Source organism: Nannobrachium achirus, assembly GCF_963921795.1.
Source record: "Nannobrachium achirus genome assembly, chromosome: 8".
Taxonomy (NCBI): Eukaryota; Metazoa; Chordata; class Actinopteri; order Myctophiformes; family Myctophidae; genus Nannobrachium; species Nannobrachium achirus.
In genome coordinates, this window is record NC_137817.1 from 32,737,280 (window position 1) to 32,750,337 (window position 13,058).

At 39.8% G+C, this 13,058-nt stretch overlaps 1 protein-coding gene across 1 annotated transcript; it reads left to right on the forward strand.

Moving 5' to 3' along the window:
• Positions 1-20: 20 nt before the first annotated feature.
• Positions 21-9,419, forward strand: LOC308290057 (multidrug and toxin extrusion protein 1-like; the record flags this gene model as incomplete). The annotated part of the gene is made up of 18 exons (XM_080731832.1): positions 21-29; positions 1,341-1,397; positions 1,603-1,704; positions 1,790-1,858; positions 2,662-2,810; positions 2,977-3,019; positions 3,186-3,230; positions 3,459-3,556; positions 3,641-3,738; positions 4,579-4,692; positions 5,420-5,487; positions 5,606-5,714; positions 6,772-6,847; positions 7,182-7,251; positions 7,784-7,916; positions 8,845-8,939; positions 9,017-9,059; positions 9,196-9,419. The coding sequence occupies 18 exons, from the start codon at positions 21-23 to the stop codon at positions 9,417-9,419; spliced, it is 1,602 nt and encodes a 533-aa protein (XP_080587958.1).
• Between the last annotated feature and the right edge of the window lie 3,639 nt (positions 9,420-13,058).

Genomic DNA, 13,058 nt, shown 5'->3' on the forward strand with positions numbered 1-13,058 from the left:
AATCTGTAATTTAAATAACAATGCGCCAGGTACAGGAGCACATAGCTCTATGGGAATGGAAGACAACACATAGGTCTACTCATTTATGCCATGTACACACCCATGGCTGATTCAGAGATTAAAACGTGCCTTCGTCAGAGCATAGTGAGCAAATAGCTGTAGGCCTCAACTCTTTTTGAGCGGTCCTAACCGCTCCAATACGAGGCGTTTTTCACCATGTGTTTTTCCAAGGGTTTTGGTGTAGGGTGAAAGCACTTATGGTTGGGTTGTGTTGTGACATTATGCATATAGTGTCTGTACTGAGTTAGTTACAAGACTTCCTGGTGTAATACATATACCAGTACAATCCTTTGTGTTTGTATTTACCTTTGTTATAATACAGTTTAAAAAATAAAGTAAGTTTGGGTTTTTGCAATCTGAGTTCCCAGAAGTTCTTTTTCTCGCCACTAGGGGGGCGAGAAGAGGGTTTTTGAGGCGCTGTCCATAATGTCTTGTTTCCATTGTTGTCCTTAGTATGAGGTTGTGTATGATGTCATGTAGTGTGAGTACATGAAATGTATAGAGTTCACGACGTGGTTATGTGTCCCTGGGCACATATTGGCTCTAGTCCAGAGCGTTAGGGAACTCGCTAATTCCAGAGCGAGGCACATACTGTACAGTATGAAGAAGTACAAGAAATACAAGACACGTATGGTGGGTGTATACCTGCCACTCAAAGTGTGTGTGTGTGTGTGTGTGTGTGTGTGTGTGTGTGTGTGTGTGTGTGTGTGTGTGTGTGTGTGTGTGTGTGTGTGTGTGTGTGTTTGTCTAGCTATACTTATGGGGACTAAACGCATGTTCACACAGTCACCTGCAGGGGAGCTCTGACAGTGTGGGGACAAAATAGTAGGTCCCCACAACGGTTACGGTTAGGGGTTAGGGTAAGGCCACAGGACTTGCATAAAAATGAATGGATGTCTATGTAATGTCCCCACAAGTGATGTAAATATATAGTGTGTGTGTGTGTGTGTGTGTGTGTGTGTGTGTGTGTGTGTGTGTGTGTGTGTGTGTGTGTGTGTGTGTGTGTGTGTGTGTGTTCGGGGGGAGGGGGGGAGGGGGGGGTGGGGGGTGGGGTTTATTGACACATACTTACATGACACATCCATAATTTAAATGTATTTACTTAAGTTAAATAAATACCCAAGCCATTGTCACATTCATGCTCAGCCGTGTTCCAGGAATAAGCAACAGCCTCTACAAAACACAGCTAGATAATGGAGAATACTACAGTAAATGGAAATAACAGTTCATCTGTCATACGTCGTACTTGTGGAACTTGTTTGAGACAAATTCGCCAAAAGATTCCTTTTGGTGCCAAGACGGAAGTATTTGAACTTGCTAAATTAGCTGGGCCAGTGGTAAGTAGTCCAAAAACTTAAAAATAAGTGTTTCATTTTACAGTAGATTACATAATAATCTACATGACTGATCCATCGAGCTGCAATTTAATCACCAATAATAACCTTTTTTAGTAGGCCAATGGACTGTAAGCTGAATGCATTGAAAGTGCACATGGTTGGTTTTAAGAGAAGATCAAGCTATATTTGTGTCTTTTTTCATTAGTGTTTGGCTCAACTTATGGCGTTTTCTGTGAGTTTCATCAGTACTGTGTTCTGTGGCCATTTGGGGAAGACAGAGCTGGCAGGAGTGAGTCTGGCTATAACTGTACGTATTCGGCTATTGTTCACTTTAATATACATTTTGTTAACAAGGCTACATACAGAAAATAACTTGTGCTACATTTCTCCAGGTTATTAATGTTACAGGTACGTCAATTGGACGTGGTTTGGCATCAGGGTGTGATACACTAATGTCTCAGGTAAGAACAGCCGTACTTAAATACAAGTCTGTGTATAGGGCAGCGTTAAGCAACATTTTTGATGATGGAGACTGGAGAGGGCCAGTAAATGTCCACACTCACTATGGGGGCCACATTGAGTTTTGTACTGTAGTAGTATACTACAGTAAACCCTGCAAATGTAATAATAAAGTGATATTAACAATTATTATACTGAGTAACATTTTTATTTCATTTCAAATACTTATCATGACTTTATTAATTCAATTACATTGGATATACAAAATAAATTGATACAATTTAATACACTGGACTATTAGTCATTACAAAATGTTGTTACAGCTGAAATAAATAATATTATATCAATATTCGGTTATTTACCTGCAGGCCACCATTTGCCCATGTACCGGTATGGTGTAAGCCTTATGGGTATCGCCTAACGTAATGGTTCAGTTACTGTGTAAAACCTATAGCCTAATTATCTGACTGAAGCTAGAAGCAGACAACTCAGTGGATGATGGAGTCTATGTTCTGGAGCATGGCAGGCTATAAACCTTACTGACCAACATCACACTGAAAAGTTGCTATATGGGTTGTTATTTTGTATTTTATTTTATTTGTCTGTGCAATGTGTATGTGTTTCATGAGTAAGGCAATACATTTAACCCCTAACTAAGCTAAGTGAGGGCTAGATTGGAGAGTTAGCCTAACCTAATAGTTTGTTATATTGTATTCACTACGAACCTTAATAAATACTTTTCTAGGGTACTTACCTTTTAAATACTGAAAGGTTTCTATTAGTTGTAATTTTCCTGTGCCTGCAGACCTATGGGAGTGGTAATCTGCTGAGAGTTGGTGTCATTCTGCAGAGGGCTATCCTGATTCTGATGCTGGCTTGTTGTCCTTGCTGGGCTGTCCTAATAAACACAGAGTCTATTCTCTTGGCTCTCAGACAAAATCCAGAAGTGGCCAGGTCAGGCTTGTAGAGTTATTGGTATACTCCAGCTGCAGTTTACTTATGTTTTTCATGTAATTGCCTAGGAATAGTAATATTATGTTTTTTTTATGTATGAAAAACCTGCTTCCTTATATTACACTAGATTGTTCTTGATGGTTCTGACAGACTTTGATTTTCTTAGGTTGTGTCAAATGTATGTGAAGATTGTTATGCCAGCACTACCTGTGAGTATCTTTGCATGTGGTCTGGTCTCTGCAAAAATGAACAGAATGTATTACAGTATAGTTGGGCAATATATGCTTTACTAATGTATCTACGGGTGTAATAAAGTTGACCGTGACCTTGAATATGCCCTGTTAAACAGTGCCATTGAATTTAGACTTTTTACAGGCGACATTCCTTTATTACCTGCAGGCAAGATATCTACAGAATCAGGTAAGTGCAGCTGGTCACTTGCTGGTATTTGTTATGGTCTCAGAATGGGCTTTAAAGGTTTTTGGCTTAAAGCATATTTATTTTTGTCTCTGCCTGGAGAATTAAACCCCTTTAAATTAACACTCAGGATTTGATAGTGTACTTTTGGGAGAACACTGCTCCATGGTCAAACAGTGATTGGGTATTCTGTCCTGGGTATTAGAATAATGGTTTATCCCTTGTTTTCAGGGCATCATATGGCCACAGGTTATCACAGGAGTTGTGGTTAATCTTCTGAATGCTCTCATCAATTACATCCTTGTATATGCACTCAATCTGGGGGTAGCGTGAGTATCACTTTGTACCTCACTCATATCATTATTGGTGTCAGCTACATTTGGCCTATTAATGCTATGAAATACCTTTAACAGAGGGTCTGCTGTGGCCAACACTATCTCCCAGTTCTCCTTGGCTATAATACTATATGCATGTATTATGTGGGAAGGACTTCATAAGGCCACCTGGGGTGGTAAGTTAAAGGTTTGCAGATTGTTTTCTAATTTCATTAAACAGGAACGTCTTCAAACAGTATGTCCCCTCGTGTAGGCCTATAGAGGGTATGGCGGGACGCTATTATTCCTACCGTAGGAGACGCCGTTTGAAGGAGCGCTCGTTTTATTGTCCACGACATTGCAAGCGGCGCGAAGGCCAGCGGACCTTGGTCCTGCTCTTCGCCCCCGAGCGCCGCAGGCGCGAGTGGCCGCGAAGAGCGGGCCAGGGCCGCGCGGCCGGCGGAGCGCCGCGCGAGTTACGAAGCCGTGGTGAATGCAATCGTTATATTTATGCCCAGGCCGTAAGGCCTGGGCAAGCCCACGATAAACGCCCTGTCCACGATAAACGCATTCACACCCGCCCGCGCAGTCCAAGTGACCACAGCCGAGCGCTCCAGAACTCCGCTCCAGCCAATCACAGGCCGCGCTTTCTAATTCATGCACACGCGTCTCCTATGGTAGGAACATTCGCGGTATATCATCATCATACCCGGAAGTTATGCGGGAATCAACCTGGAATTAACGGCTACAGAGTGGCAAAAACTACTTTCTGTCCTTGGCAGGCAGCCCATACATCCAAATAGAAAAGTCCTATTTGATTGCATTAAACTACGTTAAACAGCGTTAAACTCACTTTGCAACTCACTTTGCCTTGCAACCTTGCATAGTTTTTTGATATGCGTTGTACCCCCCAACAAACACACACATGCACGCACACATGTACACACATGCGCACACACACACATTCTATGCACAAAACATGCTGCATAACGTTGATTTGTCAATTAGCAACTACGTGATCAATTAATTTTGTGCAGGTTGGTCTAAAGAGTGCCTGCAGGAATGGGGAGCGTTCATCCGCCTGGCCATTCCCAGCATGATCATGCTGTGTGTGGAATGGTGGACTTATGAGATTGGAAGCTTTCTGTCAGGTAAGCAGGACATCTTGTGTTTGTAAAAGATGTATTGGCATAAATATGCATTGGATCTTGTCACTATGCAGCGGTGCCATATAGAAACATTGCAAGCACACAGTCTACACAGTTGCTTCCATAAGCTTCCTTTAGTGTAATGCCAGTGTGGTATGTTTTTTTTTATTTTTTAGTAATTCGGTCATTTTGTTTTTGGGTCTATGTGAATGAGTGGGGGTCTGAAAATGTAAAATGTTATAGAGCCACCAGGAGGTCGATTTTTGCTAAACAATTCTTTTGATATTACAATAACAGATTTCGGCAACAGCATATGCCACTTTGGCAACAGCATATGCCACTTTGGCAACAGCAAATGCCACTTTGGCAACAGACACATGCCTGACACATGTCAAATGCCACTTTTCCAGCTCGCCCTTTATGCTAATGGTACACTTCATCAATAGTCATATGATAAAGATGGATCTGTCCAGTTCTTCATATTCCATCAACATTGCTGGCCCACAATAACCTACCTGACCTGGCAGAGACCTGTGCTCTGATCAGCTTTGTTCTAGTTTATTTTAATTTTTTATTATTATTTTTGCGTGTGCCTCATTGTACATAATCCTGCACTGGATTGATGGTGTTTTGGAGAAAATAAATACCAAAAACTGCATTTGTGGATTTTTGTCGAATGGTTCGAGCCACTTCACAGGTCTGACATTTTCTCTCCATTCCTTTTGGTTAGGCCTAATAAGCGAGGTGGAACTTGGAGCTCAGTCAGTTGTGTATGAACTGGCTAATGTTGCATTCATGGTGAGTTATTACTTATGTGGAAAAAGCATGTAAATTCATCTGTTATAGGCAGCATTTACAACAAATCCTTTAACTTTTTTTATATTTGTAATTGTTAATGCAAGGTTTTTGTTTTTAGTTTCCTCTAGGGATCAGTGTGGCAGGCAGTGTAAGGGTAGGCAATGCCCTGGGGGCAGGAAATACAGAGCAGGCCAAACTGTCTTCCAAAATGACAATGCTCTGTGCAGGTTACTACACATTCTCATTACAATGTCCTTGATTTAATCTCCAGCATGGTTGGCACGATGGCAGCGAAACCATCCACGCACACTCCCTTGGTGCCAGAGCAGAACCTCTGCCCCCAATGTTTCACATGGGCCTGTTATAGCGCCACCAGGAGGTGGATTTGTGCAAAACACATTTTTGGACACTACTCCTACAGATTCTTTCACGCAAATCGGTACACAGTATCTCTAATAGTCATTAAACTTTCATATTTATCATATTCCATCCTGATTGGATAAAATTGGCTTCCAAAGTTTGCAAGAATGCTCCCTTTTGTACAAAAAGCCTCAAATCATTAACACAGATTTCGATTGCGATTTCCATGAAAGTTTGCACGCACATTTCCGAGGAAGAAATGCCACTTGATTTTTTTCTAATCAGCCTCATGGTGGCGCTATAACAGGCCGATTTGTGTTTTTACCTGTAACTCCACTGATCAGTGTAAAATGTTGTATGCGCACTCCCTAGAGGCCAAGGAAATACCTTTGCCCTGCATTTCTCACATCTGATCTTTAGAGCGCCACCAGGAGGCCGACATTTTGGGATATTACTCCTTCAATTTTATCCAAAAATCACGCAACAGCTACACACACAGTATCTAAATAGTCATGTGATCAAGACGGATCTGTCAGATATTTCATTTTCCATCCCAATTGGCTGACATTTGCTTCCAAAGTTGTGTAGTATTGGTCTGTTTTGAACAAAATGCCTCAAATCATGAACGTAGGGAGCACTGCTTCTAGTTTGTATACAGTTTTTAGTATACAGCCTTGGATGTATACACCCTTTTGGCTGTGTTTCAGCCTCTATTTCAATTTAATGGATTTATAAATGGATTTAGAAATTACATTTTGAAGAATTGAATGATTCTTTGAAATAAACCGTAAATATTTATTCAAAAATAAAAATGTATTTTGTTATTGAAATTCTTTTTTATAGCTTCATTTAACAAATGTTTTATTTTAGTGACTAGTTGACAAAAAATGGCTTATACTGTATGTAACTGTCTATCATTTCCAGGGTCAGTCTCTGTGTGCTTGTCAGTTATGATTGGAAGCCTGAAGAACCACATCTCTTATGTCTTTACATATGATGAGTGAGTAGAGTAATAGTTCTGTACTGTACATCACCATTAGAACAAGCATATTATTATTTCTTCTGACCCTGACCCAGATAAACACTATGCTTGAATATTATAACACTAATCATTGTAGGCTAGAAATCAGTGAACTTTGCTAACATCTGTACAGTACCGGTACCTGTAATTATAATCAAGGGTTGAGTTATGGATATAATAGCCGTTTCCTTTGTTGTAGCTTTCTATGTGATGTTTTTAGTTTTTAATATTATACCATACTGTTAACAATATATTAATACTGCATAACATATATTTCGTTTTAGAATTGAATTCCTATTTTCTTTCCCAACAGACAAATTAGAGAGCGAGTTAACGAAATTATGGGTTTCTACGCACCATTCCTCCTGCTAGATGCATTATCAGTAAGTATCTCTTGAGACTGCATTTCATCTTGATACATGACACAGCCTACAGTGCCTATAACTATTTGTAATTCTGGAAACACTTAAAGGACAACTTTGTTTTTTTACAACAAGGGTTCATATTTTAGATTGTAATTAGAGAAAAGAAAAGATGAGTGTTAAAATGTTTTCATTTACTGCTTTCTATTGTTTTAGCGATATTAGTATTTGGATTTCAGTGGGTGGGGGCATGTGTACAAGTGGCTAAATATGTCTTTTTTAGACACAATAAGCCGGCAATGTCTTTGTTACTATTTACACCTGCCCCCATAAGTCACATCTGCCCATGAAAGATTGCAGTGCATCTTTCTAAATGAAACATTTTAACACTCATCTTTTCTTTTCATTAATGACTATCTCAAATATGAACCCTTGTTGTAAAAAACAAAGTTGTCCTTTAATGACTTATTGATACAAGATGCCCTTTTTTTGCCCTTTTTTTTTTTACTGGAAGTCCAGTCCAGCCATGTATTTGTTCTGTTTGCTTGTCTAGGCTGCCACAACAGGTGTTATCAGAGGAGCTGGGAAGCAGAAAGTTGGAGCCATCTGCAGCTTGGTCGGGTATTATGGTGTGGGCTTGCCTATCGGTGTGTATCTGATGTTTGCTGCCAAATTAGGAATTAAAGGTAAGAAGAGAATGAAAGCACAATTACACTTTGGTTTAAGTCCAAATATTGGTGAGATGTCTTCAGTATTTGCTTGGTAGATTGAAACTTGATGATCCAATATATTCTGCCCATTGATTTAATAATAGCTCACATTTATATAGCACTTTTTTAAGTACCGAAAGTCGCTTTACATAAGGGAAAGGAGGAATTAAATTGCATGCTGAAACAGTTCTCAAAAGTCAGACTTTTAGCACACAAATGGAAAAAATGGACAAAAATACCAACGATAATAATCTGTAGTCCCTGTTTTTGGTATATGCAAACGTTTTAAAAAATCATCAGAAAATTATATTTGAATAGGAATTAAGTGGTGTTTTAAGTTATGTACATTGTTGTTTCACTGGTACTGTATATTTTGTACAGTTGGGGGGGAGGGGCTGTATTGTATTGTACCATAGGACTTCTATACCAGTAAGACTCCCTAATCGGGAGATAAGCGACCGTTGGTCGCTTATCTCCACAAATATCACAACCTCCACCTCTCACGTCATACGGGCAGCCATAGTTACACCTGGAATGTTGAATCTCCATATATGGAGATAACCTACGCATCACACAAAGTCTGACCTCACCAGCCCATACTTGGGCATGGACGACTTATATCTCCATATACGGAGGTGGCCATATATGGAGATACGATGACATCACAGAGTCCACAGCTGATGATGTGGCGTGATGTCATACAATAAACAAACAAGCCCTATATACTGATGCGGAGATAGCAGGGCAAAGGTGTGACGTGTGACGTGTGACCGACCGACCGACCGACCGACCGACCGACGGACGGCCGGTGGAGGTTTTGATACTAAACTGCAACCTACGGTCGCAATTACTCATCTTTGCCCTTACCCTGTAAGTACACAGACATTACTCCTCTGCTTTCCAGGTCTGTGGACAGGTCTTTTGATCTGTGTTTCAGTTCAATCCTCCTACCTAAGCTATTATCTGGCCAAAATGAACTGGAAGAAAGTCACAGCAGAGGTGAGTACACACAGTTAATTCACTGATCCCTTTATGATCTAAACTTTATGGGAAGGTAATACGAATTTTCCTCCCAGGCACTGATGTGCGCTGGAGTGCATGGGAGCTCTACAGAAAGAGGTGAGAGGCAGTCTCAGAGAATATTTCCGTTATAACTGTTAAGTTTGCTAGAGATCTGTGTGGTTCAAGTATCTTGGTTCATGTTCTGATAATCTCCACAAATGATTCTGACATTTACTGTCATGTCTCTCCAGAGGGTCTGTTGGAAGACACAGGGCCCTGCGAGGGACCCACACAGATACAGAGGAGCTGGCTGATGTTGGGAACAGATCGGCTGTCATAACAGTGGTGGAGTCACACAGCTACAGAGCTCTGGTGTTGCGTAGGGGTCTGGTGTTGCGTAGGGGTCTGGCCCTGGCTGGGATGCTCTTCATTTTGGCTGCTGGAATCATCGCCAACATAGTAGTCACTATAGGATGATGAATTGAAAACATAGGACCTCAATGTTCCCCTTTCCCCTATATCGACTCTGGGTCACATTTCAGAGTCTTCAAGATTTTAAATACTTATTTCAAAAGTCATATGTGGTCTCCACGTTGTCTGCCTTTGAGCAAGCCAAGACTCACAAATACGTTTTATGATTAAACTCAAATACTGTACAGCTTGAGGTGATAACGTAAGATTTATGGAAATATTCATGTGGAAATTGAAGATGTGGTGATAGAAAGGGTGTATGAAAACAAGTTCTTGGGTGTTATATTAGACCATAAACTATGCTGGAAACCCCACATAAGTTACCTGTGTTCAAAGATGTCCAGGAGCATTGGCATCTTGGCCAGAACTAAACACATATTGAATTTTAAAGCCTTGCATACTCTATATTGTGCACTTATACTACCATACTTGAATTATTGTGTAGAAGTATGGGGAAACAACTATAAGAGCGCTCTAAAAATGATATGCACTCTACAAAAAAGAGCAATAAGGATAGTGCACAATGTTGGGTATCTTGAGCACACAAATGTATTGTTTTTACAGTCAAAGATTTTAAAATGTATGGACCTAGTTAAATTTAGATCAATGCAGATGGTTTACAAAGCACGGAATTCTTTGCTTCCAAGAAACTTACAAAATATGTTTAAGGATAAAGAAGAGGGAAGGTATGATTTAAGAACAAAGGAAGATTTAGAGCAACCTTTTGCACGCACTACCCCAAAAAATATGTGCATTTCAGTCTGCGGTGTCCATTTGTGGAATGCACTGCAGGAGGACATAAGACAAAGCATTAGTATGCCACAATTTAAAAATAGATATAAAAAAGCATTTTTAATATTTACAGAAATGAGGAAATTTCAAATTGATGGGGATGATAGAAAGGATACTGAATTGATATGTCAAGTGAAGTACAAATATGAGTGTGAACTTGGTTCATCTATTTGTTTTTCGTTTTACTTTTAATATATACTGTATATTTTGTTTTATATACTGTATAAAACTGTAAAGGAGGGGTAGGATATTATAAGCATCAGCTTCGTCCTACTCCTTTTCGAACACATTTACGATTTATTGTTCATTGAGATGATTGGAATTGTTTTTATATTATATTTTTACTATTGTTTTATTGTTACATTTTACTGTATGAAGTTCGAAATAAATAAAAGAAAGAAAGAAAGAAAGAATAACTCAATCAATTCTGTGATTGCTAACCGGTGAGTAGCTAACCTACTGACGCTGGTGAATGCTAACCTGGTGATCGGAATGGGAATGTGTCGGAATGGAGAACCGTCCCCCCTCTGAAACACCAGCACAGCAGTGTGACTAACAATCAATTTACTTTTACTCAGTTTTCAATACACAAGTTTAAAACTATTGCAGTCCTTGCGTTTTACAAATAACAGTCAGTTTAGATGTTGGAAACATGCAACACCAACACTTGCAGTCACTTCCAAACGGCTGTTGATGTTCATTAGTTAGAAGCAGCTTTGTAGGGTGTGTGTGCGTGTGTGCAATGTCCCTGCTCAGTTTGTGTGCTGTGTGTATAGGGCACGGGCTGCACTGAGACATACTATATACAGTATGTATATGTATACTGTAGGCTATTTATTCATATTGATACAGGATTTCCCTGGGTGAAATCAGTGAATGTAGTATGTGTCAAGTAGTCTGTGATTAATTCTACTTTTATACTTATTTGTATTATTATTATTTGTAGGTATTTTGTTTGTGTAAATTATATTCATTTACAGGGCACTTCTGTAAAAGTTAGCCAGGTCTCAGTTTGTCACCCTGTTGCAGGTTTCAAACAAACAAACCTACATGAAAGCCATTTATTTGTGTGTCTTGATTTATTGGTGATTATCTAATCTAAACAGATTAAGCCATATTCCCATTTTGCTCTCAAACTAGCAAGGTTTACAGAATTTGATCAGAAGGAAGGGTGGTATTGACCAAATCCATCGTCTCATTGCTTTCTGAACCCGAGAGGCTTTCCTGCAGAGGTAGCAGGAGGTGGACACTGGTCCCAACTCCAACACCCAAAAGCACAACCGCAACCAACAGCTGGGTCATAGAGAGCTCACTCTGTTTCCTGTTGATTTCTTCTTGCTGTTCTGTACTGACGGACGATCGGACACTTTAGCTAACTGGAAGAGCCTATAGGCTGTTATAGTCAGGCGGAAATTCGGAAAAAAGGCCTTCTATAAGCAGGTTAGAGGCATTTGGGGGTAAAAGTGGGGAACCAGGCCATTTTACATAATTCAAGGGTGCAGAATCTGAAAAACCTGGTTCCCAATCAAAATTTTGAGTTTTTGACCTTCTAATTCGCATAACAAAGTGGCTGCCGAATTGTACATTTTGAACTATTTATTCAAGCAATATTTCTCTTTCAAAAAACTTTTCATCATTTTATCATATAATCAGGGTTTTGCGAACACCCAGGACAGTTTCTGCAGTTGCTTGATTCAGTTTAGATTTAGATATTTGATATTCATTTTATCAGACACGCCCCCTTCCTATACAAACCCATTGTAACTTCAAACTCCATTTTAACCATGATAGATTTAATGAAAACACCCGTCCTCTGCCAACATACAAAATGTGGAATGCCCTGACTGACACCATCCATTACAAGATGTAGATGACTGGTTTCTTTCAAAACGGGCCTGAAAAATCATCAATCAGGAGACCACAAGAGGAGATAAATGCAATTTCCCATAGAAAGGAGGTGTCATTCACTGGCACCAAATACCATGCACACCATTTGGCGTCTATTTGCCCTCTGGCTATTTGCAAATATACGGTATGTAAAACATTAAATATGAATATATAAATATAAATGTATGCACAGGACATGTTGACAACCTTCCTGAGGGTAAAACACACTTAAGTTGAGCAGAATGTTATTGATATAGTTATATTTCTGCCAAAGAGTACAAGCTACAGTTGGTGTTAAACATTCCGCTTAGTGTATTTTATCCTCAAGAAAGATCCAACATGTCCTGTAAGTAGCCTTGGGAACCAACCATTCCAGAGCAATGTGGCCCATAAATAAACACACGTGACGTTTTTCTGGTGACTCCTGAGGCCTTCCTAATACATGAGTAGGTTGTGTTCTTTCGATAACTCCTTTCATTTATTTTCAATAATTTATTTTTTGTATTTATTTATTTTTCATTTTCCCAAATAATTATTAAAAAGAAACTAAAAAAGTTATTGAAAAAACACTGCCTGTTCGTGTATTAGGAGGGCGGCAGGAGTCACCATAAATATCCCTTTTAAATAAAAATAAAACATTTTAACCATGATAGATTCAATGAAAACACCCATCCTTTTTTTCTGGTGACTCCTGATGCCCTTCTAATACATGAACAGGCAGTGTTCTTTCAATAACCTTTTTAGTTTATTTTCTATATGTAGTGATACGCGGAAGCGGGGATTGAACCCGGGACTCCCACTCGCCAGTTCAACGCACATCCAGTCGTGAATAGGGCTGAGCCCGATTAGCAGGGCTGTTGTCGGTGGTTCATGGCTGGGTGCTACATTCACCCCCCTGGTCTTTTGGAGCGCGCCCTCACGCTTCACACATCACGCCGCGGACCGCCGCACACAACGTGGCACTGT